Source organism: Apteryx rowi, unplaced genomic scaffold (assembly GCF_003343035.1).
Source record: "Apteryx rowi isolate R43461 unplaced genomic scaffold, aptRow1 scaffold_16, whole genome shotgun sequence".
Classification (NCBI taxonomy): Eukaryota; Metazoa; Chordata; class Aves; order Apterygiformes; family Apterygidae; genus Apteryx; species Apteryx rowi.
Window position 1 is genome coordinate 4,428,800 of NW_020447863.1, and position 27,993 is coordinate 4,456,792.

General features: G+C 48.4%; 1 protein-coding gene across 12 annotated transcripts in view; it reads right to left on the bottom strand.

Moving 5' to 3' along the window:
* Window positions 1-2,041: 2,041 nt before the first annotated feature.
* EHMT1 (euchromatic histone lysine methyltransferase 1) overlaps window positions 2,042-27,993 on the bottom strand; it is a 127,633-nt gene continuing 101,681 nt past the window's right edge. For 11 of the 12 annotated variants that reach the window (XM_026059718.1, XM_026059727.1, XM_026059728.1 and 8 more), the window contains 12 exons: window positions 27,539-27,661; window positions 25,070-25,171; window positions 24,151-24,255; window positions 21,228-21,382; window positions 20,150-20,317; window positions 19,616-19,760; window positions 18,140-18,217; window positions 16,856-16,971; window positions 14,401-14,487; window positions 9,925-10,003; window positions 5,589-5,764; window positions 3,160-3,579 (listed from right to left, as the gene is read on the bottom strand). In XM_026059718.1, the coding sequence (XP_025915503.1) occupies window positions 3,396-3,579; window positions 5,589-5,764; window positions 9,925-10,003; window positions 14,401-14,487; window positions 16,856-16,971; window positions 18,140-18,217; window positions 19,616-19,760; window positions 20,150-20,317; window positions 21,228-21,382; window positions 24,151-24,255; window positions 25,070-25,171; window positions 27,539-27,661 (1,518 nt within the window). In that variant the 3' untranslated portion in view covers window positions 3,160-3,395. Of the gene's footprint in view, window positions 3,580-5,588; window positions 5,765-9,924; window positions 10,004-14,400; window positions 14,488-16,855; window positions 16,972-18,139; window positions 18,218-19,615; window positions 19,761-20,149; window positions 20,318-21,227; window positions 21,383-24,150; window positions 24,256-25,069; window positions 25,172-27,538; window positions 27,662-27,993 lie in introns of all 12 variants that reach the window. The other variant, XM_026059716.1, reaches the window with a different exon arrangement.

A 27,993-nucleotide genomic window follows, 5' to 3' on the forward strand; every position in this document is an offset into this window, starting at 1 on the left:
CCGCTCCCAGAGCACCATCCGCAGACACCAGCCCATCCGGCTCACCACGCCGCTGCTGAGCCCTCACGTAGTTATTGCACATGTGCATGAAATACGGACAGGGAGAGGCAGGAGGGATTTGACCTGCATGGCACGGTGAGCTCTGGCTTTTTCCTGCTGGAGCCCCGGCTTTCAGGATGCCTGGAAACACCTGGGAAGAGCAGGTGGGAGCAATCCTGGCAGGTGGGGCCGCGAAGCCGAGGGGCATCCCGGGGCATCCCGGGGTTTGGCACCCGCTTTTCCAAGCAAAACCGCGAGGGCCGCCCCGAGGCAGGGCCTGGAGCAGCTTCGCTGGCCGGAATTGGCCTGGAAAGTGGCTTTTCCCAGGGCTCTGCTCCGCTTCTCTGCTCCCTGCGGGCGCCCAGGAAGGCGCAAGCAAAGCGCCTGGCCCTGCTCAGCCCGGCGGGGAATTGCTCAGAAAAACAAGGATAACGGTGAAGCTGGGTATCCGGGGAAGCCAGAGCTCCACCAGGACTCCTGGGATGGAGGGGGACGAGGCCGAGCCCGGCGGCAGTGTCCCCAACCCCGGGAAAAGCAACGCGGGAGCTGCCCCACTCCCGGTGTCCCTCCCTGGGGAAGGTCCCGCCGGGGGCTCCGGGAAAAGCTGCCCAGCGCCCGCGGCGGCCTCCTAAACGCCGGGAAAATCCCAGCCCAAAGCACTGGGGAATCACCACCGGGGCGCTCACGGCCCGGCCACGCGTCCTGGGGGGGGCGGCGGGATTTGGAGGCCGCGTTTCCCTGCCCTCGGACGCCTCCGCCATCGCGGGGCCCCGGACGGAGCCGCGGAGCCGGCGCAGAGGCAGCGCGAGGCCGCGGCCGAAACCTTCCGCTCGCCGTCTCCCCGCTGGCCTCGGGCCGGGCTTTCGCCACCGTGTATGAATATTTTTATGAGCTATCGACTGCCGGTGACTCAGAGGGTTTATGAGTTTTTTTTTCTTCCAAAGCGGCAGATTTATGGAGACGGCTCGCGGCAGCGGCGGCGCTTAGTCACTGCGGGTCGCCCGCTGCCGGAGCGGAGGCAGGATGGGGACAGGGATGGGGACGGGGATGGGGACGGGGACGGGGCCGCGCCACCCCGGGGCGCCCAGCGGGACCCCCCTCCGCCGAGCCGCCCGCCAGCCTCCAAACGGAGCCCCAAAGCGGCTCCATCCGCCCCCGAAACCCGCCCGGCGGCCGGAGCCGGGGAGCGCGGCCGCCTCCAAAGGCGGAGGGAGGCAGCGGCGCGGGGAGCGAAGTCGCGCCTTCCCCCTAAATCCTTTCCTTCGCCTTTTTTTTTAATTTTTAATTCCGGAAGGGAAATTGCCTCCGTGCAGGAGCCGGGGAGTTTCCGGGACTCCGGGCGGCCGCGAGGGTCCCGCGCTGGYGCTGCCCGTCGCACGTCCCAACCAAAGCCCGGGCTCCCAACCAGCCTGGAATTACTTTACAATTTAAAGATCACACGAGATTTAAAAACTAAACCAACCCAAGATGATGGAGGTGGGCTCCTTTGCAGCCCCTTGGAAACATTCCAGATTTTTATATATATTTTTTTAATTTTCCTTTCCCTCCTAAAGATAAACTCATCCCCGGAGCCGGAGTTTCGGTGGCAAATTCCTCCTCCCAAACCGTGCGGGACGCGGGATCGCCACGAGCGAGCTGGCAACGCTGCAGACAAACAAGGGCCAAACTCGTTTTAAAGCACTTTTTTTTTTTTTTATTGATTTCATTGAAAACAGAACAAGAAAATGATCAGAGCCAAAAGACTGCTCCTTTAAAACTGTCAAAACCATTAACAGAAAAAAAATAATAATAATAAACATGACGGCATTATGAATGTTCTAGAAGAGATGAACGAAAAAAAACCCAAAAAACTGTTACTGCACTAATTACAGTATTTAAAGATATATGCAAAAAAAAAAAAAATTAAGATAATGACCTGCCCAGCCATCACACAAAAGGTGATGGCAAATTTATTCACACTACAATACTAACAATTTAAAAAAAGTTTTGTGTTTTTTTTTCCTGCATTTTATACTAAAATCACTTTGTTCTTTTTATACAATTGATAGTTTATATTCACGTGGTGAGCAAAAAATCACACCAGAATCAGCACCGTTTTTGTTTTGTGGTTTCCTTTTGTTGTTTTGTTTTTTTTTATTTTTTGTTGTTTCTTTTTTTTTTTTTAATGCTAGTCCCCAATGTTTCAGTAATGGTAAAAAATAAATCAGTTTATTTAAACCTCATAGCGTGTGGCTTAAAAGTTAATCGAAGGTGCCCAGCGTTGAGAAAAGTGATGGGAACAGATGAGCTGGTGGCATCCGGGATCTTCTCGCTGTGACATGTCCTGGCTGCTGTTCGCCCCAGCCGGCAGACGTGAGTCGAGGTTCTCTATAATATATATATCATTCGCTTTATTTTTTTTTAAAAAAAAGAAAACTGATTTTCTGAAGAAGTTAGTGTCTTGTACAATCCCCTTCCACCTTCCCTCTCTAAAACCGCTAATGTGATAGGAGAGGAAAATCCTTCCACTGCTGAAACGAACACTGAAACAGTAACATGGCCAAGAGGCGTAGACGAGAGCTGGTTTTTAACGGAGAAAGCCTGGTAGGGAACAGGGTCTYGGGGGAAGAGTCTCCGGTCTGCTCGGGAGAGAGGCTAGGACCAAAGGGATTTACGGACGGTGGGTTTCTTCTCACGAGAAGAGCAAAAGAGTAAGTCGCTGGATTTGGTAACAGAGAGGCATCTGTCGGAAACGCCCTCTAGCTCCTAGGGGCGGCAGAGGGACAGGCCGCTCCGCCGCGGCCTGCCAGACCTGGGAGGAATTCAACGGTTTAGGGAGGAGAAAAAAAAAAAACCAAACAAACCAACAAAAACAACCAGCAGAACCTGCCCCRAGGGCTGTGCCAAGAAAACCAAAACGCCAGCACCTCCCTCCCCCCTCCCCGCTTCCCCCCTGCTTTTAGAAAGAAAGTCCCATCAAGTATTCAAAGTTTATTACAAGTGAACTGGAGATGACTTGGCATGAGCGATCCATTCAATTAACAATATTCCGAGGAGGACGGGCAGCTCTCCCTTGGCTCTGACAACACTTAGCACATTAAGAGACGGAGGCCAGGACAGCTTGCATGGAAAAAACGCACCAGCCACCCCTCCGCACGCACTGTAAAAACCAGCAGCTTTCCAGGACCGGGGAGGGGAGAACAACATCACGGAGGCGGGATTTGCTTTTACTTATTCCTCAAGTAACAGTCGGTGGCACAGCCCTAAGTGTCACGAACCCTTGGCTTTCCTTGAGCGGGTTTTCTCTTTAAAATGGAAATTCAGACAGTATGTGAATCTATAGGGTTAAAACAAGTCAGTCTCTGGGGAGCGGAGCCTCAAAAGGGGCCGGCTGCCGTGGCAGAGCTGGTGTCRGGGAGCCCGTTTTCCTGGGTGTCCTGGGACGAGGTGCTCGCCTGCCGCTGGGCCAGCGCTGAGCTCGAGTGTTTGCACTTGGGTGAACCGCACTGACAGCTGAAGTATTTGCCYTTGATGTCCCAGAACCTGTCTCCGTAGTCAAAGCTGGAAGAGAGAGACAGAAACAGGGGGTCACTGGGGAGAAGGGGCCGGAGGGAAAGGGGGAAGCGCTCTGCGGGATGCCGGGGGCACCCTGGGGACACCACCGCCTGGCAGGCGGAGGGAGAGGGCCAAACAGTCCAGGAGCATCGGAGCTTCTGTCCCTCTACAAGAGGAACGGGTTCGAGAGATGAAAATTCAGGTGCACGCAGCCTTGGCACCTTGGTAAGGTTCCCCTTTTCTCCGTCAGGCTTTTCAGGTCCACCTTGGGCCAAATCCACACCGATTTTTGTTGTCTGTTTTGATCCCACCGCTGGACACCGAAGCCACCCAGCCCTGGCCTGTTCGCAGTGAGCAGAGCTGTGCAAGAGTTTCTCTAACCCTACCATGCCACAACACTTCCTAGCCATAAATGCAGAAAGCCTGGGGCAAAAAAACAGAGGAGGAGGAAAGAACGGGAAATTCGACACGTGAGCCTTGGGGACACACAGGCCGTGGGGTTTGTATCGGTAGGAAACGCTGCAAAAGGACCTACAAGGTCTGTCCTCACTCCGAAGGGGAAGGTGCAGGCTCYCTACACTGACACTCTGCCCACATACGAACAGCATCCCGACACAAAGTTGCACCTCGGACTGGTCCACTGGGGAAAAGCAGTTCAAGACCTGGATCTTAAAACCTGCCCATCGATCTGAGAAACACACGGTGACAATCACAACACATGCACCTCCCCATACATGGAAAAAAAGACACCAGAGGGATCTGCCCTCTTAACAAAACTCTGTCATGCCAGAGGGAAGAGAGGATTTCTTCTCCATGCCCGTGTGCAGGAGAGGTTGCAAACCCCAACCTGAACCCTTCCCAGCACCTCTGGGTCCCTACCATAGCAGGGCCACCCTTCTCTGTGGCTTTGATTAGGAGTTACTTTGATAAGCAGCCTCCCAGTGACACCAACTAGAGAAGGACGGACCACAGTCAGGCCAGGCCCTCTAAAGGGAGCTGCACGTCTCATGTCAAGGCTGAACTGGATCCTGCCAGAGCACCAAGTGAGTCACATTTGCGCAGCACACAGGATGCTACTTTGTCTGTGCTTCATCCTAGATGTGCTGCCCACCGCACTGTCCATACCCCCTTCAACTGAAGCAGCCCAGTGGGTGTGAGGATGGTCCTTTCAACCAGCCTCTCTTCTACATCTTCCTTCAAAGATCCAGCCATCCTTGCATGGTGATCTGCCAAGCAGTAAGAAGCATTCTCAGCACTCACAGAGGTGACAGAGCCTACGCGAAACAGTAGCTCTGCTGCTGGTGTTAGAGCTTTTAGGTTGATGGGATTTTGTAGTTTTTTGTGATCCCAACCTTAGGCTGTTTCGAAAAAGGTTGGGGGAAAAGGAAGGTAAAACTAGTAAACGTCATAAAAAAACAGAAGGAACTGGAATAGTACAAAGTCAGCGACACAACTAGTCGTTKTGCTCTGGATCTAAAATACAGACCAGGACATCTTAAGGGTTTCTGCACTACCTCAGCACAGCTCCTAGGACTCCACAGCACACTCACAGCAGTGGTCCCCGAAGCCCTGGCACCTCGGGTTACCATTTACACCATTTACAGGGCAGCACTTTGCTCATTCTGCCATGAAGGATGACAGCGGCAGCAAAGGAGGAGCCCACGGACTGCTGTGTTTTTGCCTCGTAAAAAGGACAAACCCCAGGATCTCACACTGGTAGAAAACTCTTCACTACTGGTTCGCACAGTGCTTTGAAGTCCCTCCTGCAGGAGGCAGCGGAGACACCCAGGAGAGGAATTCCCTTCGCGACTCCTGCAGACGCRCTTGCGTTACCAGCATCGCTACTTCCCAACTCTTTTAAAGTGCACATGTAACGTTGTGCTCCAGTTCCTAGCGTGAGCTGCTGCTCCTGAGGCAGCTCCCTCCCTTTGGGAAGAACTGTTTCGTCCATTCGGTTCTCCCCTAAGCCAGGCAGCCAGGCCCCGGTGGGAACGGCACACCAAGGCAGTACCTACCCGATTTCTTCTCCGGCTTCTATATGCCTTGTGCTGAAGAAGGCGATCCTGGGAAAGCGGAGGTCCTGATGCGACATGAAGACCCGCACCGGGATGAGGTTTGGCTCACAGAGGTGGTTTATAAAGCGGCTGATGTTGCCATAGAAACGAGCATCTATGCAGTACACCTCTCCATCCTACAGGGAGGAACGTTGAACATTTCATTATGTGAAGCCGTTTTTAATATTATTACTGCTATTTATTTAAAAAAACAACCAAGCTACAGGTCATTCCACTAATACTCTGGAGAGCTACAAGAAGAAGAAAGACCAGGGCAGGCTTAAAATCACTGAACACATATACTTTTATATTAAACGGTACCCCGAAAATACAATTTCTTTCCACACAGCACTATGYCCCCACAAGCCCCAAGCCCTTTGAAAATGCTCCGGACATTAGCTGGCACATCAGCTCTCCACAAACATGCTCTGCTAAAGCACCGCTTTGGTACAGTGGGATTTATGTTCTGTGCAGTCAAACACCGTATGGGTAAAAGCCACTGGATAGGGGGACCAGCATCTGTTCTGTCCTCCTAATTGAACATGACAGCTAGGAAACACAAAGCCAGAGCCTGGAGAAAACATGGTTTTCTGCAGATAAAAGTGAAAGTGAGAACACAGAAATTCCCTTTCCCAAGTGCCCAGAGAGCAGTAATATTTTGTTTTCCTTGAAAATAAAAGAAACTCCCTCAGGGCTTTTTTATTCCAGCAGAGAATGACTGTGCAAAGCAGAGACTTTAATTACAGAAGCTAATTTCAGTTGCAGAGAGGCCAAAAGCAAAAGGATCCATTAGCAGTGCTCAAAWTCCCTTTTGGGCAAGCACCTCGCAATCTTTAATGGATGAGCTGTGCCAGATTATACCGTCCGACTGCTACAGGAGCCCAGGGAAAGATCTCCCAGTGGCTGGGGGAGGTGTCATCCACATGGGCCCACACCACGCCAGAGTGTTACAGGCTCTAATTTTAATGGCAAGTAATCCTAATCACCCCCTCACTTTTATCCATGGAGATGCCACCTTCTTGGGTGAAGACAGCATCACCCACTACCGTATCTCGTGACCACCTAGAAAGATCTGAGCTCCCCACCACACAAGCCGAGATGTGCTTCTCAGGAAAGGAGCCAGCATTCTGCTGCGTTAACCAACACAAGCAGCATCCTCACAGTGMAGTTGCTGAGGAGGACAACTCCCAAAGCAAACTGCTTCCCATCTTGCTACAAGGATTTTGGGAAGTGACGAGTCACACAGTGGCAAGCAGAGAGGAAGAGCAGCAATCGCAAACCTGCTCCGGGGTGAGATGAGACTCATTCTCAAGAGAACAGAAAGCCAAAGGGCTCTGACAGGCCTATATGGAAGATGGTTGTATTCACCTCTTACACCAAAAACTTCAGWGCTTAAAGAGGAAGGACATTATGATTTCAAATGGCCTTTAATGACCCAGATTGCCAGGTGAAATGCAAAGGGTTTCCATACGTGGCTTTTTACTGGCTCTCACAGATGAGTGACAGTTGGGTAAGGTATCCGAAGATCCTCGGGTCAGTGATCCTGCAGTACTGCCGTTTAATCGAGTTTATCGGCATCACARAGAGCTGGGTAAGCAGTTGTGTCAAAAGGCAATCGAGAACATGGTGAATGGGAAGGCACCGGGGTTTCTTAGAAGGGAGGGAAGCCAAGAGAAAGCCGTCCTTGCCTCGCAGGCAGCAGGAGACTGCACAAAGACATCAGGGTGCAGCTCTGAGCAGAGCTTCTCTTTGACCGGATATAGCAGGACCCAGTGCATGAGCAAGGACTGCAGAAGGTGGGCCTGCACCTGGGAAAAGGCTGGCTTAACTCAAACCTAACTTAGCAGCAGAGTGAATGACCATCGCAATACAAGAGGTCTAAGCCCAGGCTTCRTTGCAGTCCATCAATGTTTTAGGCAAGTTCCTTAACCGACACGTGTCTGTATGCACAGGAACCGTTAACCTGGAAGAGCTGAACCAACACTGTGTAAAGTGTCCAGTAATCACAAAGCCTGTATTTAAAATGTTAGCTGGGTATAATTTTGCATGGTTTCCTGCATATGTTCACCCAACTTCCTCCATTTACATAAAGGAGAGATCCCAGCTCTACCCTGGGGCAATACCAGGGCAAAACGCATTATTAGTGTTTGTAAAATACTTCTAGACCTTGCCATGAAAAAGTTTGGCTAAAAAGCATTAGAGCAGGCAACTTGAACAGAAAGTAACCACCGCAGCTAAAACTCGGTCTCAGCTTTCCCAAAGACAACATGTTTTCCAGTTCTCTAGTACAGTGATGAGAGAACTATCCTTTCAATCAGAGGAAGCCCAGACAGTATCTGCTGTGTTATGTTCTCCTCCCTGAAAGCCCTGAAGTGGCAGTAAGTTTTGGCTGTTCAACGTTTGCCTGATGATTCACAAAGCACGCGGCCTTGAGTTCTCAAGGGAAGAGGGACATCAGAAATAACGTCCCCATCACTCTCAGAGCACAAACTCCATCCAGGCCATTCTTCAGAGACACGCAGAGGCCTTGCAAGGCTGCCCCCTCTCAGGGTTGGGTTTCACATCCTTTTTATGTTCCCATCACTCAGGAGGCAAGAGGACCTGGTTCGCTCTCCCCTGCCTTCACAGCACTGCCTGCTGCCCTCTTCAGCCTGCCCTGTGCTGATGGGTCTATTTTGATGAATACTGACTGACTGGGTGCCTGTTATTCCACAGATGCTCCACTTTGAGCATCTGAAAAGGTATTTTTTGAGCAGGTATCTGAAAATACCCTGAAAAAGACTACATTCTTGCTACCGTACTTAGGTCTCTCTCCTTGTTTCACTACAGGCTCCATAAATATACAATCCAGAGGTTCTCCCTCAAAGCTGCTACCCACAGACTAACCTGAGAGGCAAGGCAAGGCCCAGGCAGACTACCAACTGCACAGCTCAGGTTGAAGTCCCTGCTGCTTTTCAAACTTCCCCTCTTCCCATTTCACCTCTGGGGGACAGGAACACAGAAAAGCTAGTAGTGCTTCCCTATCTCAACAGGGCATGGATCCATTAAAAGGTATGCCAATCTGTGGTAGTAGGGGACACCTTAAGAGGTCTTCATCTTTTATCCCTTACAGAAGATTGCTGAAGACGCGAAAATCAATATTTACTCTTCAGAAGTCAACAAGGATGTGTGTCAATACAGCAAAACCCAATGGATTAAGAGGTAAAATACTCCCCAAATTTTTGCTTCTAGTTCAGGCCCTGCTGGCCCATGCTGACTGCTGGTTCATCCCAGGAATCACTATACAAATAACCCTTCCTTAAGCACAAGTTACCAGTTAGCTTTGGACTCAGACTCTTCCTCCTGCTTATATTTCAGAGATGGCAAACGTCTGAGCAGCTCTCAGTCTGCACGACTCTTCCAGACCTTATTTAGAGAATTGAGACCACTTTGAAATGCCATGGAAATGACTGCACGTCTGCTCTCTGAAGGAGAAGGATGTACCTAGGAGCTGGTCCAGCCATGATTCTGGGTGTTAATTACAATTCAATCCCTCTGTTTTCAGACTGATTACAAGACTCTTCATCATATGTTTTTTCAGTGGTTGAACATGCATGTCCCTTTTTTTAAAAACAAAGTTTCTTTGTCACTAAGCTGACAACAAAAGTAAAACAAAAACTGTCTAAAATTCCTTTTGGAAGCCACCCCACTCCACTGAGTCCCCTGCTCACTTTTCTTTCCCAAGGAAAGTCTAAAGTAATCATCTTACTTAAAAGCTTTAGATTGCACTTTTCAAAGCAGGATTTCTGCTATGAGAAAGCTCTCTGCAGAGCAGTGCTGGATAAGCAGCAGCAGAACACGCTTCAAGTCCCTGCCAGGGTATCTGATGGATCCCTTTATAAGTGAACTTTTTTTTCAGTCTTTGAGCTCATTCATCAACTTCCTGTTATGAAGAAATTACAAAGCTGCCAAACAACTCAGCTGCAAGCCTGCATTCTCCTGTACACACACCTGAATATCAAAAGCCAAACTCAGGATGTCCAAATGGTTTTGAGAGAGGAGGACCTTGCAATGGAAACTGTTGCGGGCAGGCTGTAACACAGTGGCCTACCACTGCCAGACTTTCTGTTATTTTAACAACCCCAAAGCCTCACCTCAACCTTTTTACATCTTGAATAAAAAGCAGCTAGGAAACGGTCCTCCTCTTTGCAAGCTTTCAGATTGTGCTGTACATCAAAATGGAGGCAAATATTCTCTCTGCTCTTTCGGAGCAGCAGGACCACGTTTTTTTCTTACCAGGCACCTTCAGATACTGTACCTTGTTGTCAAGGTCGAAGAGGTAGGAGTCCTCTTCACGGACATCTGCCTCGGAATCAGATATCAGCTCGCCAACATACCTGCAGATAAACACGAAATGCAGAAATAAGATGCTTGTGCGACCACAGACTTGGCTTTAAACACCTCTTTCTTACATGCAAAGTTAAGAGGGAAAGAAAGGGACACAGTCCAGTTATAAATCATAACCTGTAACTTCAGCAGAGCAGGCCATTTCCGATCCACCTAGGCAAACCGAGCTTTGCCAGCTTACAGCAGTTAAAATCTGGCTCCAAACTCAAAGTCTTTTCAGGACAACACTTTTAATATTAAAAATTGGTTTTACTTCCAAAAAAATTTTACTTTTCCCAAGGACTCTGTTTCCTTTTGCAATTCTCTTAGCTGGCCACAAACAACAGAATAAACCAGTTCTCCTTATGTTCACCGTCAGACTCATGCCCTGGCTCTCCTCAACAATACTGCAATGTTTGTGCTGTTTACGTCCCAAAGCAAACGGTTTGTTTCTGTTCTTCCAGGACATTTTGACTGGTTACATATGCTACTTACCTGAAAAAGTCTTTTTTTTTAATGCAATTTAAATGTGAGCTTTAACCTGACTTGAGAGCATCCCTTGAAAGATCTAGGCTTCTTTGTCACCCCTTTCAAACCAGTCTAAATCAGAGCTGTGACCTGAGTAACAACCACAGTGTTGTAAAAACAGGTGCAATGATGATCATAATCAGGCCCTCCAAACACCATGAAGCACGTGCTTCTTGGCCTGGCCTGCTGAGAAGGACCAAATACATGCACCGTCTTTCATGCTCCAGCCAGATGTCATCTGTAGGAGCCCTGGTTACAGAGGAGTCCCTCTTGCACTGGTGTTCCCACATTTGTCTGTCTCCATCTTAACAGCTTGACTGCTTTAGACTGTCTTCTACTCAACACTTCCTGCCCTGCTCAGCTTGCAACCAAAATGTGAGGCACAAGAGGACAGGATAGAGTCAGAGGGAGGAATACAAGAAAGAGGCAACAGCACAGTAGATTCTGGCACATAACTGAAGTCTTCCTGGGCTTTAACGCACACTAATTAATAATAAGCACAGGATTCACAATACAAATAAATATTCTTTGTAGCATCAGCAGAGCCTTCCATGACAGTAGCCATTATAACAGCATTCTCTTTTGGCTTTCAAAGCATTTTAGAAGTGTTAACCAACCATATCCATTTCCCCTTGTGCCTCAAGACAGCATTATCTCCAGGGCTTAGGAAGAGGAGAACCATGAAACATTAACCCGGAGAGGCATAACACGCTCTGTGAGAAGGGATCAGTTGGCTGCAGCTCCCAAATCCGAGCAATCTTCCAGAGTTGTTATGTCAGACCAGGAGGCTGCTACTTCAGTGTGTAAACCTCCTGTTTGCCCCCACTGCATCTTGTTATTTATTAAGCACTCCCGTAAGGCTGCAGCATTACTGGAATTCACACACTCATTGGTGACCTGAAGCAATAGGAAGATTACGGCCAGAGAAGGAAATAGCTGTAGCATGACACAGTAGCCAACGGCAGCTAAGAAACAGCTGAATAATGCTGCATGGAGAGGCATTTTGCTTAGGGAGAGTCACTCCAGGTTACAATTCACTGATACAAAAACCCACAATCTAATTAGAAGTTGCTGTTTAGATGTTCCTTTAAAGACCATTCCTGCAACTCATCTTCCTTCCCAGCAGTGCTTACAAATACAAACAGTTCCCTTATTTCCAAGGTCCAAAATTATGGAAGGAATTGCAAGAGTTGCATGTTCCTACTGCAGAACAGAGCAGGAGCATCAGCCCCTTCATTTAAGAACTCCTGAAGTCAAGACAGCGTTCTTCTCTGCAGAGATGTTCAGCGCAAGTGCTGATGGCAAGTAACTACATCTCTCAGAGCTTTACGCTGTCTCTCATCACTGCAAGCTCTGAGCACACTCCATGCAAAAATCAAGAGCAACAAGAAGTCCCTAGCGCAGGCTCCAGCATTTCTCTTCATTTGGTGTGGGAGAAGGTAAGCCTGGCGCTTCTCTGATGGAAGGTGTGGCTAAAATACCTGCCTCGATTCGCATGGTCTCTCATTAGCACATCCCTGTTTTGTACCGAAACAATACATTCGGGAACCAGGGAATTCTGAGAGGGTGCACGAGCAACGCACAAACCACCAATATGGGATAAGGAGCGGAGCAGGACCTCACGGACCTCTGCTTTCTGCATCCCACTAATTCAAAGGCTCTCCAATAACGGTACTTAACCAGCTGTACCACTTCTGAAAGCACCAGATGAGAGAAAACAAGTCCTGTGTAATGACAGACTGGGGTCAGGGAGAAAAGCTGCCCTGAGCACACCGGTTTCCTGAGCGTACGCAAGCAGGAGAGCACGGAAGGGGCAGAGAGGCCAACCCTGCTGCATCCCCCAGGCTGAACCGCTGCCGCGGGGACCGTACCCAAGGCAGCAGAAGCTCTTTCGCGGAGGGGTGTATGGCAGCTGGGCTCACACTGCGGCCGGGGAGCCCTTGAGACAAGTGGTGAAGGGCTGGCTGGTCGCAGCGTGCTGGCTTCGCCTTGCTCCCTGCTGCCAAACGGCTCCTGAGCACCGCTAAATGCTTCCTACAGAAGCGCCCACTGGGCCCTGCCAGAGGGACAGGCTGCAGTCAGAAACGGGAAGGGAAACGATTTTTGAGCAATCACGAAGAAAAGCTGAAAGGCGTTTGAAGTAGAGGGCAGGCTGCAAATATGTGAGCAGTAGGTGCGTAAGGAAGGCATTTACCCACACGCCAGGTCTGTCTGCACAAGCGCTAAGGATCAGAGGAGTTTTGCAAAACACAACCCTTGCGACTATTCCAGATTTACTCCCCACGTGGGTATACGCATAGAATTATGGAATAAAAAGTCATTCTTATGCCAAAACAGTTAGCATCCTTCCAAAAGCAGAGTAATACTTCCAGTAGAAAACAACCAGCCATTCAGGGCGCTGCTCCAGACAGTTAAAGCAAAATGCTGCGCCCCAAGAGCTGAGCCTGTGAACTACCATGTGCAAACAGCCCCCAAGCGCTGCAGACACTGGCGTTTCTTTAACAGAGATGAGGAAAGGAAGAAAGAAGCCTATAGGCTGCATATAAAAAAAAAACATAGTTAGGAAATCAGTGCAGTTAGCTTGAAGAGGAGGAAAGGTTTGGAGCCGGTGAGTTGTGCAAGCGATGTGTATGTGCGTGAGAGCGACGGGGACAGGGAAAAAGGATGTGCCCAGGCAAGACCCAGACTGGCTCAGTTTGTTAGTACCCAGCTCATTTAGGTAACGAAGAAGACAGCAGCTCCTGGCAAGCGCGAAGGGAAGAGTTAAGTGCACTGGTGGTATCTGAACCCCATCAGCTCTGACGCCATGTACAACGCACCCATTTGTGTTAATTACACCATCGCGCAGAACGGGCTTCCTCGGGCTGCCTGCGTAAAAGTGTTTATTCCTCTTTTCTGTTAACATTCCAGTGGGATTGGGTAAAGTCTGCGCCTTGTTTCTTTAGGAGCAGAGTTGGCTGTACCAGGACACACAGGCCTTTTGGGACATAACAGGGAGCTCCACCTGAAGACAGGTTTTGGATGCTCCCCACGAACGGCTTGGCTTTAAGCTTTGCCTCTGAAAAAAAACATTTAATGGTCTTGCAGCTCCTAACATGAGTTCTCATGGAAGAAATACTTGGTTGATCTACTCTGGAGGTTTTTTTCCCTCTATCCCCACCCTCGACAAACATCTGCATGTGGAGTGCAAGCGTCTGGCCTTATTCAAGATCTTAACTGACTGTAATATCCAAATGAAGACAACACTTTCCAAAATATTTAATAAATTACAGATATCACTTTAAGGCCTAAGAAACCGTGGGGGTTCAACAGCAGTTTTTTCCACTTGACATAAATCTTAACATTTTTTTCTTAAGTACTTTATTGAATCAGGGCCTAGGCATGCGCTGAAAGCCAAGTGCTTTAGTGGTTTGCTGAATCAAACTAAAACCAGAGCTGTGACACTGGAAAACCTCTTGATAAGTCAGTATTGTACAGAAAAAAGGTCCAGTAAAAAAATGCAGTTCCAAATTCCTTTGACTTCTTAAGTGGCCCATAACCATGGCGAACACACGGCTTGAACATGACATTTTCAGCACAAACAATGCATTTTTTTCCCCATTCCTTGTCTTTCGCAGGGGTAACACAGAGCCCACAAACGCAAGCCGGCTGCAGATCCCAGCAAGACGGAGAGGGGTGGAGAAAGCTTAACGACACGAGGAAAAGGAAAAAACAGAGCAGGAAATGGAATCAGGAAACCTCTTACTGAGGGTAGACAGCTCTGCTTGATGCCAATTTGATTTGCATGAAAACCTCTCCTTAAAAAGGAGCGAAGCACAGACCGCCCAAGCCCCTGGGAAATGATGTCTCTGCGCGAGCTAATGAAAGCCGAATAACTTACTCGCACACAAAGGTTCCCAGTGGAATGTCTTGCATTGTTCGCACACCCCAGCCCATCTTTTGTGTCCGATAAAGCTGTAATCGAGTCCTGGAAAACAGGAAGGGAAGTCCCGTTAACGGCAGCAGGTGCAGCACTCCGCAGAAAAGACAACAGACTTCTGGAGAGGGAAGGGCGAGAAAATAGCAACCTTCAAGCAGCAAAAGCTCAGTTCTAAAGATGACTTCAGTACGCAGCCCCTATCTCACTATCTCCCGCTGGCGCCACTACGTGCCTGTACGCTCCACTCCCACCGCTGCCCTCGGCGAGCAGACACACGCTCGAGGGGAACTGGCTGGGGCAAGGGACGGGCGCTGCTAAGCCTTTATCCCAGCTGTATTTCATGYGTGTGTGCACTTAGCGCCTGGGCGAATTAAAGGCTGGGGAAGAGGCTACGGGAGTGGATGCCGTGTTGTCACACCTCTGATGATTTACTTGTGGGATACCAGAATCAGGCTCCTGATATTTCCTTCCCTTTCACACCCATCCCCAGCACTCAGTGGAAGGAAGGGAAGGTGGAAAGGAAACTACGGCACCGTAGCTCTAAAAGGAGGCGTGCTGCAGGGGGAAGGCAGGGAGCTTAAGGTGAATTAAGAACACCTTGAGCTAAGTGCTCTGATCCCTTTGCCCTCTGCAGAGGCCAGTGCATTTAGCAGCTCCATCATATCCAACTCCCTGGCTGAAAGACAAGGAAGAAATGCTGCAACTTGAAACTTCTTGGTGTAATAGCTGCTCTATGGAATTTTACTGATATAGTTTATAGGCAGAGAAACAATCCTGTAAGTCATTCTGCCTCCTGCTCAGCCAGAACCTGAGTTAAGTGCAGGATGAACAGTCTCCAGGGCTAGGGAATGCTCTCTCCCCCCTAGGGAACCAAAACCCACTTTCAGCAATGCAGTTATCGGAATAAAGAGACATCTGATGCTCACCTTAACTTCACCCTGTTGCTTTTCCCAGTATTTCTCTCCTCTTCCTCCCACCCATTCCTCCCCTCTTTGCACTGTCAGCTCACACACCACCCTACTCTCTGGGGCTGCGCCATTCTCCCATGCTTGCTCACAGCTCCTGCAGCCTTAACCAGGGCCACACATGGCTTCATGGGAATGATCCCTCTCGGGGAAACCGGTTATAACGTGGTATTTCGGGCTTGCGGAAGCTCCCCTCTATTCTGCCTCGTTCATCACCAGCATGTTCTCAGGCTCTGCTGCCGGGGACGAGGGACGCAGCAGAGGGAACGTGGCTCGCTTCTCAGACTCCAGGCTGAGCCGGGTCAGCTTGCCAGATGGAAACGTGTGCGCAGCCGCGCAGAGTTAATTTGGAGCAAATCAGATAAAGGAAGCACTGAAAATGCAGAAGGAGCTCCCATGTGTCACGCTGCAGGCCAAGCACCAGGAGGTTTCCTCGATTCCCCCCGGAGCGACCTCCAGCACAGCTCTGCCAGGCAACTGGCCCTACCACCAGCTTCCTGACAGACCTGCTCTCCTGGGCTCATGGTTGGGTTTCCAACCTTTCCGGTCTTTCACAGAAAAACTTTAGGAAGCAAAAAAAATGCAAAAGYAACAGATCTAATTATACAGCTCCTAAATAAACACCCACATATACACTGGAGGAGCTTGGCAGAGAAAACCAGAGAGGGGTAAAGTTCTGTGCAAACACATCAACCCTTTTTCTAATTTATTTTTAACATTGTAAAATGTCACTGAAACTACAAAGTTTGCAGAAAAGTGTGGTCAGTACTATAAAAAATTTTGAAAAAGTCATTTTTCCAGTAGGATTCTGTAGAAATTGTCCTGTTATATTTACTTTGGAGAAGTTAGCCACTGTATTAAAGATCCAAAACAAAACATTTTAATTTGTAATTTTGCACCAAAATAATAATTGCCTAATCTGCAGCAGTAAGGACAGCAGGTATTCAAGTATCCAGTTCCGAGGGAATCAGGCCAATCATCTGGGAACTTTGAGAAGCTAAGTCTGTGTATGCTGGCCCATATTTCTCATATAAACTTATAAATATTTTCAGAATTAAGGTTTTGGATTTTCTGTTCTCCTGACTATTTTTCCTTCAGAGATCTCCATCTGAAAAGTTGCACGTAGGCTGTTCATGCAAACCCACAAGCCACTTATGTTTTATGGTCAGGCTGACTAAAGAACACCGCAGTTCCCACGCAATGGGGGCAGGGGCAGAGTGGAAATCTTAACTGATCTCATCAACCTGCTTCTGCTTCATTCGCACCAGCAGTGCACGGGAACTCGCTTTGCTTCCCACCACTCTGTGGTGGCACCTGCCCCACTTCTCTCTCATCTTTGGAAGTCCTGGCTTTTGTGGGTTTACAGACAAGCTGAGATGAGAGAGCCAAGAAGCGCTCCAGTTTTGTGCTGTTTTTCCCAAGACAAGCTGCGTTTGGATCCTCCTTCTCACCTGAGCCCATTCTGCACCACCCGGTTCCTACAGGTTCGCCAGCACGAGCACGCGTGATTACACTCAAATATCAGTGGTGGCTCAGCCATGTTGAATTCAGGCAGGAGTCGGCCATCCTGAAGAGGAGATGCATTCAAGACCGGGTTAGTTTTCCGTTCCTGTGACCCTTCCAAACCAGAGGCAGGCCAGAGCAGATTTCCCCCACGCGTAAAACAGGCCACACAACCATAACGTGGATGCATGCCCCAACCTCCCCAAACACAGTCAGATCTCAACTACTTGAGGAGGCTTTGCTCTGCCTCAACAGTGGCGCATTCATTGCCATCAGAAACAGCTGACAAACAGCAAGAGACTGACTAGATTTTGTTGCCTGGCATCACCCTACACACCAACAAACACCTTAAAGTGCTGTGCAAAATCCCAGGGCCATTATTATTATTATTATTGTTTTGCAGTACTGGAGGGGAGAACTGGACATTTAGTCTGTCTCTAAAATAAGGCCTAAACTTCCAGTTTACCTAGTACACCGAAGTTCTGTGAAACACATTTCTTTCCCAAAAAGCCCTCCCAAAAAAAAGCTACAATTCAATTATGCACCAACCACAAAGGATTAAGAAAGTGACAGTCACAGTTCATCATATTTAACGAACTTGGCTTTAAGGGCTCAAATGGTGCAATTGCCTATTAACATGTAAATAAGATGGCTACAAAACAAAGAAAGATGCCAATATTCCCCCTGGGAGAAACTTGCAGAGATTCACAGAACTTCTGATCTTAGTAGAACCTGTCCAAACACTAATCTCAAAGCCTCCCTGGAGGATTCAAGCATATTTACCCACAACAAAGCAGCCTTCTGGCGATATTGCAATTAAAACATATTTACTCTTCCTTCATCAGGAAGGATCATAATAAATAAAAAGCAAGCAAAATCTCCCTACTACCCTCCCTCTGTTTACATATTACAGCATTTCCTATGTTGCTCTGAAATGGAAGCTTATTTCACGCATGGATTATTAAACGCTCTCTATCACACGGGTATAATTAATGGCTCAGTTGGCATGACAGTAACACAAACAAGTAACATTAAAAACCTTCTCCGAGTAGGCATTTTGTTGTTGTTTTATCACACATGTCTCGAAGCTGAGACTACAATGTTAGGCATTTTAAAACAAAATGAGGAGTTGTGCAAGGAACTGTGTTTAAGGTACTATTACAAATACTGAATTTTGCAAAATCCAGTTTACAAACATTGGCCTAACCAAACATGAAGTTGTATGTCCTCACCTTATCATACCAGCAACGCATACTGAGCTGGCCACACATGCAGTTACTGGAGGAGCAGTCATCTATACATACACAATACTGAAAGAGATGAAAAAGGGATTAAATCAAAGCCATTCAAGTATAACTGAAAGAGTAACTCCTGTAATTGGGCCAGACAGGAAACTACAGGTCTTCACCTTCTCCTACCTCTTGCTGGAGCGCCTCCCAAGCACCTCCAAAGGAGGCCCTTGCTCTAGCTCATTGGCCAGCAAGATAATCAGCCTTAATGATTCAGTGCCAATGATTTTTACTCATTTCTTTAGTTCTGCATGGACTGAACATCAAAGGATTTCAGCTGGCAGGAAGGGATTGCATACGAAGATGCAGAGCCATCATTTCTCATGGGCATGAGTCCTCTAGTTCTACTAACCTTCCTCCCTGCCCTATGAGCTGTGGAGGACAAGAAAAGCTTTGAGAAGGGACCAGAGGTAGGAGATGATGCAATGATACGTCTCATTCATCCCTGGCTGCTTGCCTCTTCCCACATGGGTGCTCCAGCTGGCTTCTTCCCCAGCAGTCCCCAAGCTGACATAGTCCCACCACCAGCTACACAACAGATTGTGGTCATGGGAAGTTCATTCAGCTCCCTGAGAGCTGCACCCAGAGATGGGTCACCCTCATTCTACGCTTTCCCACCTCCGCTTTCACAGCTCGGCCTGTTGAGGACTTTCAGTATCACAATAAAGGTCTTGACCTAGACACTGCAATCACTAGGAAGACAGCATGGGACTGGCCACGGGAGTGAAGGGTTTATGGCAACTGTGTCATTCGGCAGACAGGCTGCTGCATTTTGTCCTACTGAAGCTTTCCAGGGTATGCAGGTTTATGCCTAGCTGACCACCAGGGCGGTGGCACAGTACTCTAGGATGCTGCAGACAGTGACTATCCCCATGGCATCTGAGAAACATCACAGCAAAAAAAACCATGAGCAACATTGCATTATTACTATCACAGACTACTTCTCTGTTTGCCCTACAGTTTCTGTAATCAGATGGTCTCCAAACAATTCATTAACTCTCTATATACAGAACAGAGGAAAGGGATAAACGGGAGCCACTCTGGCCAGCACCAGATGGCTGATGCTACATCTACAGCATACAGTCAAACACAGAGGTTAGCTTAAGCGCAGGAAAGGAAGCAAAGCAGAATCCTATCTTCTAGAGCAAGAGCTGGAGGAGTTTAGGAGTAGAACCTAAGTGGAATTTGATGGCAATAGTAAGACTAGACATTCCCACTCTGAATACAGAACCAACTTCTTGATAATATAAAGCAGGGAAGTATCCTGAAATCCCTCTTTTGTCCTAATGCTAACACCCCAAACATCCCCGCTCCGAGAGCTGAAGAGGAACGTCTGATCTCTGAGCACCGCACTACAACATTTCTAAACGCACACACCAGGACAGGAAAAAAAGAACATGTGTACACCCAATCCCTCACCTGTAAATGAGTGATGTTTCTATCAATGTCCATTGGGGAGGTGACACAGTTCTGCGAAACGTATTTGTAGTTGCTAGGACAAGGCTCACTGTCCACTGAGTTGACGCAGGGAATCGGGATCCTCTCGTAACCCCGGGCGATGTCTCTGTCAGTGGGAGAAAGAGAACTGTCACTTTACACAGAAGAAGCACAGCTTCCCCAAACTAGGGACCATTCAAATGCTATCCTGGGGCAGAATTACCGTCTTCAATCACTGAACATTCAAAGCTTGAAAGCAAGTCAGAATAAAACTGAGTCACCATCCTGCCCTACAGAATGTTCTTTGTGCTTCTGAATATTTCCATTTGGACGATGAATTTACAAACCACGCTCTGGTCAGCATGCGTCTAACTCTTGCTAAGCTCAAACTGACCTTCACACCAGTCCCAAAAGCTAAGCATATGCTTACAGTCCTTTCTTAAACCAGGCTCTCAGCCTCTCCCTTGGAAGAGCTGTATTTTTATGACCCACAAGCAAAGCCAGCTGGATTCTCACCTGCTCACTACCTTCTCTATCTGGGCAGGCTTCTCAGTAGATGATTCTTTGAGAGTCTTGTTCATCTGTAGAGCCACCCAGACCTGAGAGTTAAGGCTGGAGCACTGGAGTGGAGTCTCACCCTCCTTGTTCTTTAAAGTAACATCCGAGCCACGGGAAAGAAAGAGACTGCAAAACAGCAACAAAGGATAATCATCCCCAAGAGAAAGTGTGCAAGGGGAAAAAGAGCTGAATCACATTCTCCAGCCAGTCCTTAAGGGACTAGGAAGAATCTGTAATAGTGAATAATCACCTGAGTTTTCTTTATTAGGCATGGTTCACTGGATCCTTCTCCTTGAAGGTGCTGGCAAAAGCAAGAGACTGAAGCTCTAGCACTCAGAGGGCTCAGGGCAAATCTCGCCTTGCTTCAGGCATGACAAGTGGCTTGCTGGTAACCAGCCTAACTTCAAACAGACTGGAAACTCTCTCTGGCCAGGAAAGACACGTGTGGGAAAAGTAGGCCAGAAACAGAAGAGTCCCATCGGAAACTGGTATTGGACTTGGCCCTTGTTTATACTCACCAGCTCTTGGGAGTAAACATACCGAATTTACTCATAGCAGTGATCAGAGGAAAAGCCCTGTTACCCTATTACGCCACGTTAGTTGAAAAAAAGCTTTGATCTAGGGTGTCTGACGCCTTTGTGCTGAGACGCCCACGCTAGGCTCAGCCCCTCAAGCCGTCTGCTCAAGACTCCAGGCCTACCCCACACTTTCTTGGTCTTTTTACACCAGCTCTAGTAGCAGGAAGCAATCTTGGAGTGAACGTGAATTAAAGTAACATCCAACTGAAGACCTATTTCTGCTTTGAGAGGAGAGAAAAAGCTTTAGGGCGAGGAAGAATCAGATCTCCAGTACTTCAGACCCACCACACCTAAGAGCAGGGCAGGACAATGGAGAAACACACTCTCCATCCCAATTTTGGTTCGTGTTTAAATGCAAAAGCATTTCAAAGTCTCTCCGGAGCTCGTCAGCCGGCACCCAGGTACAAAGGAGTGACCAGAGGAAGGAAGGGAAGCGGCGAAGCTGGAGCTGTACTTACACAACACACTCATAGCGGTTCTCCCTGGCTGCAATATGCAGGGGTGAGTCTCCGTGAATATTCACTGCATGTAAATCACACTTAGCAGCCAGCAATATCTCCGCTATGTCAACACAGCCAGAAAAAGCAGCCCAGTGCAAACAAATATTTTCCTCCTGGAGGGGAGAAAACAGAGTAGAGGCTGTTTAGTGCATTAAAATCCGATTGCTTTGGGACTTCACCATCTCTCGCTCTACATCTGGGGCATTCAACACGTGCCTTGACTTCTCCCTCACTAGATTGCTCATTCGAGCTGGAACTACAGAGGCGGCAGGGAATTCTCTGCACAGACAAGCGGGGAGTTCTCGCTCCAGCCGCCTCCACGCACGGAGGATGGGGAGGCTGCACACAAAGCAGTCCATCGCTTCCCTTATACATGCAGGCAAGTCGTCTGTCTCTAAGCCACAGAACAATCTGGATCAATCCACAAGAGAGGTGACAGACATGAACAAACACGCTGGAAGAGGCTAGGAGCTGAGCTATCCAGCCCAGACGTGCAGCAAAGCTAGCATGTCTCCCTGCGCTGTAAAATTGAAAAGAGAAAAGAAGAGCCTGCCGAGAAAGAGCAGAACGCAAGCTGTAGGGTATATGAAGGTGCTAGAAAGCGAACCAGCAGCCACAGGGAAAGCAATCAATCCGACTTCAGGCATCTCTTAAATACTGCATGTACTCATCTCTCACTAGCAGCACTAGAAATAGCTGAACACTCATCTTTTTGATAAGAGATATTTTAAGCAATGATACTCTGTTTTTTGTTACAGTGCAATTTGCAGCACACTTTAGAATCCTTCCACATGACAAGCTCTAAAGATGCCGATTAGAACAGTGCGGTGATAGTAATGATCACGTAACTTTTCTTTTTTTTTTAAGGCAAAAACAAAGCACGTCCTTTAGTCATTGCAACTTAACTCAGATCTTTCCTTAAACAGGGAGGCTATTTGCACATACCAGGGAGGTGGGGGTGACCTTCTTCTATAGGGCTTCTGCCTCCCATTACAAAAACATCTAGAGAAAAACCCTAAGCGGTATTATGTACCGATCTAAAGAAAAAAATAGTGGCTTGTACACCAAATGCTGCTGCTCAGACAGGTTACACACACAGCACACGTCTAGATTCCCCTACTTTGCTCTACATCAACTACTGCCTAACAGCAGCATAATTATAATCAAACGCATTTCTCCCAGAGTAGGATGTTTCTCAGGCCAAGTAACGCTGCTTCTTAATGACTGCAATCAGGAGACACCAAACTGTAACTACAGTAACGGATGTGCGATACATACACCTGCTAAGAGGATATTTTTCTAGGAAGTAAATTGTTGACTGAGATGATTTGATTTCCACCATTTAATGTACGATCTAGTAATTGGTAGCCACGGGTTTCTGGAACAGATCAGACGAGTCGGTCTTTTTCAGAGTCAGCGTTAGGGCTGTGCAGTAATGCAACAACCCAAAAAGCCCCGTCCCACTTTGACTTTTGCTCTTATGAACTGTGCCAGATGAAGACCTGCCTTGGAACTATTCAAGCCACCAAGAAATGGAGGCTCCTCCAGAGAAGGGACTTTCCAGCTAGGGAAGACAACTCCTTGCGAACAGTTGGAGCCATTTCTGAGCACAATGAGATAAATGTGCCAATACCTATTCCTGCCAGCATCCAACAGACACAGAGAGAGGCATTTGGGGAGACAAATACAAACCAGCTGCTTATATCCATTGGATTCAGAAATGGACCAGCAGCCTTGGACAAGAGAACATACTGCCATGGGGCATGCTGGAGCGTGAACTTACGGCGGGTGAGGTACTTCACTGCAAACTCTTTGTGAGCAGAAAGCAGTGAGGTGAGTAACCCCTCATTTATCAAACTATCTCACATCTCCTTCAGGCAAAAGCCTGGAGTAGCTCATCACACCCTGGTTCACGCCCAAGCTTACCTTGTGGGTACTTCTGGGGTTTCAATAACTTTAGAGCCAAAGTGGAAAAAATGAGGAAGATGCTACTAGGAAAAAAGAAAAGCAGCAGTGCTGATATAATGAATCTCCTAAATAGAAGCCTGGATGCTCTCTCCTTTCTTCCCAGTCATCTCCCTTGTTACTGCCTCGTACCTTATCTCTGTCTACTGGAAACAATTCCTCTGAAAATGGCCAGCACAGTAGATGTTCAAAGCTGCTGGGCCAATGAAGCTCCCAGCAGAGTCGGACTCACCTGGAGTCAGACTGCCTAAGGCATGGAGTATTTCCCATTGTAAAGCAGGATTTACAGAGGTGAAGAGCAGGCCAAGAGCAAGCTAAAGCATGCTGAGCTGCTGGCTTGGGCACGCTCTGTCCACGTTGGTGGCTACACACCTACTACACCTAGGAAAAAACAGGCTTGGCATGTTTGCTGGCAGACTAGCTGCAGTACCTGCCCAGTCTATGCAGACTGAACGAGTATGAGCCTGCACTCTCCCAAAGGCATGCCGGATGCCCCTCCTGCACAGCTCAACCCAAGCCCAGGGCACACCGGCCTGTGGACAACGCGGAGCAGGTACGTCTGGCCCTGAGGAGGGTCTGCCCTGCGTCCGAGTGACAGCTCAGGCACAGCCAGGTGGATTAGCAGCAGCTAGGCAAAGAGCTAACTACAAACCGTGGCACAAGCTACAGGATCTTTAGGTGCTATGCCGGAAGAGCTGGAGCGAAAGGCCTTCTTACCAACTCGTAAGGCTTCTTCCTAGAACATGGGGGAATATTCTCCCACCAGACACTGTTCACTCGCCGCCCCTAAACAACCTGTGTCAAGGGACCACTGTGCCTCCCTGCACTGAGCCTGCAAACCGCGTTCTTGGCCTCATTTGATTTTTAAACAGCGATTATGGATTATTTCTGAAATGGATTCCAGGAAGAACCTCACATTGTCTCGAATGTTAATGTCCGACCCCTTCGCAAGCAGCAGCTTCACCAGCTCAATATGCTTGTATTCAGTGGCCCAGATCATAGGTGTCCAGCCTCCGTCGTCCTGGGGAGGGAAAGGAGAGGGTGAGACACACAGAATAGGCAAGATGGTCTCTTGTTGAGTACCACAAGCCCCTTGGCAGCCACAGCAGGCTGCACCTTGCTTAAGAGCCACAGACCCCTTCCCTCCCCTCCTCCAACTCATCACACTCTTGCACTTTACACTGCTGCAGAGAAAGGTCCCTCAGGGTCCTGCAGAGCCCAGCACGATTTGAACCAAAACACTTCAGCAGACTCTGAGTTTATTTGCAGCTCAGCACACTGCCAATGGATCTCCAGGGTGTTCAAATACAGCTGACTGACCAAAAGGCACAACGAACATCCAGCTTATGTAAAAGCTCGTATAAAAGATCACTGAGCAGCCCAGGAGAGCTGGCCTTCCCCCAGAATGAGCAATACCTAAGACAGCATTGCCTCACCCCGTAGCAGCGGATCACCTCTATGACAGCTTGCCACCTCAGTGCCAGGCTAGACCCCGGTCCCCAAAGCAGGTCAGCAATCCCACCCCTCTGCTAGAAGGCAGGGCAGCTACCCAAGGACCCTGGAGAAACAGGCTCCATAGTCAGATTCAGGGTCAAGGAGAAACTGCAAATGGAGGCACATGGAAGGCAAGTTTCCATGAGGTCAGCAGAGGGGAATGCCTTCTCTGGCAAGGCAGAATGGGACTGGACGGTCATGGCACTGTCAGCCTACAACTTTCCTCAGATTCTCCCAGCAGCAGGACTGCATTTGAGTAACCACTGTCTAGACAGCATCCTGACCCTGACAGGTTCCTGACCCAAGAAAAGCAGCTTCTGTGACCTGTAGAAAGTCTTTACCTGGCAGTTGACATCCATCTGCCCATTGGAGAGAAGGTACTGAACTACATCGTAGTGCCCCTTCTTGGCAGCCAAGTGCAGACACGTGGATCCCTCCGCGTCCTGGACACAATCACAGAACAAACGTTCAGGGAACATCACCTCTCAGCACTTCTCACGTCCACGCAACAATAATGATGCTTAGCGACATCAGAGAGACAAGTTCATGGCCACAGCAGAGGACTCCAAAAGCCTCCGGCCTGCTGCCACACGGTTAGAGAGCAGCTGCAGCCAACGCCAGCCCTGAGCGTAGGGAGCGTTACACAAAGCTCAGACATGCGACCAGCGCTGAGCAGGAAGAGGAAAGAGCAAAGATCACGGGAAGAAGTTCCTTTGCCAAGCCTGGGGAGGGAGCACCCCATCCCTGGCTGATGGACCCTCTGTGGCTGCGGTGCATGCTGGAGATCCAAGGGGAGAGAGGAATTCCTCTACGGAGGCAGGGCTTGCAGTGGGCACTGCACTTCACATCAGAAAAGCAGCCTTTTTTCTACCCAAAATGCTACGTTTACACAGGTTTTGCTGTGTTTGTTAGCACATGCGCTTATCCCAGCACCGATGCTCTGCGCAAGCAGTGGAGCACAGGGGTGCGCTGCACAGGGACAGAAGGGCGAAGTCCCCAACACGCCTGCACTCATGTACTGAGATAAAGGATAAAACACAATAGTGAAGGCTGAAAAGAAAAATGCCTTTGGGAGCTCTGAATACAGGCTGGTGTAGATGGACAGGCTGGGGCTCTGAGTCGTGATGGAGACACTCCCACACTAACACCAAAAATCTTGGCTGGAGTCTGATTTTTATCAGACATTTATATCCTAAGAGCTTAGCATATAGGAAGGCCCAAAGACCAGGAAATAAAAGCAGGAAATGAGAGACTGGAAAACAATGCGATCGCTCTGTTTCGGACATTGCTCCAAGCAGAGAGGGAGCAACTCACTGAGCAAGGACGGAAAGTTTCAGGTCAGGGATTATACTCAGTGAGCTCCTTGCGGCAAACACGGGGTTTCTACTCTCCCTTAAATGCCAGACACACATTTGAATAATGTCACGGCTTTCCCCTTAGACCAGTATGAGACAAGGGCAGCTTCTCAACCCTCCGGAGAGCAGGCGTATTTTAAAATGAAGTTCCTGAGTGGGGCTATTATGTCCTACTAACAGGATCAGCACCGTCATCTCAGGGGTTTGAGAAGCCTCCACCCCTCATCCTGCTCTTCTCACTGTCCCCATCCACCCAACAGTCCTGCTGCTCCAGGTTGGGGACAGAACACACTCAGCAGTCAACTTTCTGGTTTTTCAGAGAAAGGGCTGGAGCCGATTTTATACTGCAATGTTGCTACTTTCAAAAGATGACTAATTTGCTACAAGAAACTGATTAACATAATAAACTAGTCTAGACTTCAGAAGTTATTACAGTGATCTCAGGCTTCTAATTTGCTTTTGCAAGCTCAGGATTTTTTCCTTCCCTGTACCCTCATAAAGGAAAAATCTCTTTTCTCTTTGACTTGAATAAATCAGGTGAGAGACGTCTGGGTTGCTCCAGGATGCTCAGGACAGTGGCTAGCGTGAACCTGCAGGTGTTTGTCCTTTCCCCCTTCCCGGCAAGGAACCAGTCTCCTGAGGAACGTTCCAAGGCTCATGGGGGGACTGCATTTAATAGCTCGTGCAATCCTCCTGGCCCCAGCCCGCTCCTCAGCGAACAGAGCATCCCATCCCTGCTGCTGTTCTCCCCAGCAATACCAGAGGAGTGAGCCAAGAGGGGCAGGTTGTAACAATACAAAGTTCACGCAGGGAGGGTTCCTGTACTCCAAATAGCATCTGATTTATGGGACTAATAAACGACTGGTGTATTTTCCAAGACTGCAAAGCAACCACAGCATGTTAAAGGCAAACAGACAGCTGCATTTTATTGTATTTGTTTAAATTAAAGGGTAGAGAGTTTAAAGACGGTGTCCAATTTTGTCACTGCAGTGTGATTGCAAAAAACCACACATCAGGCCTTTGGAAAGCAAAGCTTCCTCCGTCATTTTTGCTGGCTTTGCAAGCACCTAATTACCAGCACATTTTAAAATGTCACCCCCAAAATCTCATTAGAGTATGTAGAGAAGGAAGCCTTGAAATCAGTGAACTCCAAAATCATTGCAATGGTTTTGTGACACTAATATCTAGAGACTCCATATGGGATCAAATGCCTGCTACGTTGGGTGCTGTAAACTGATGGAGCAAGTGCCAGCACTTGCCCCAAACTGCTCACAGCTAGCCCACTGGATCATTAAAATGACACTACCAACAACCACAGCCTTTCCAAGCCTTCGCGCCCAAGACGAGTGCATCTCCCCTCTTCCTGTGCACTTCCACCCAAGACTTAAAACCTCTCAAGAAATAAACAGCTGAGAGAGGCTCCTCCAGGGGAAAAGATAAGGAATAAACTGCTACCTTAGGATCTACTAGCGCTCCAGCCTTGATAAGGTATTTCACAGTTTCCAGATGGTTGTTTTCTGCTGCTTCCATCAGCGGAGTCCTCTGGTCCTCTGAGCAGGTGTCTATATTAGCACCAGCCTGTTAAGAGGCCAAGGCAGATACAAGAACAATTACAATCATTACTGTTTAGCAGAGGAAGGATGTGGGAATATAGATTTAGCAGCAGGCTGTTTCTGAAATTTAGCCATATAAAGCAGGAAAGGAAAAGAAAAACAAAACAGGAAAGAAGGCAGTCGAACTTCACCTCTTCCGGAAAGCAATACACACTGCTTGCCCTGTCTCCTGCCTTCAACAGCCAATAACCAGGGCATAATGAAGCTAACTGCTGGTGTGAAACAGCTCTTGCTATTAATTCATTCTGGACTGCTGCTTTCCGGATATTGTACGTGCAACACTTCTGAAAAATCAAC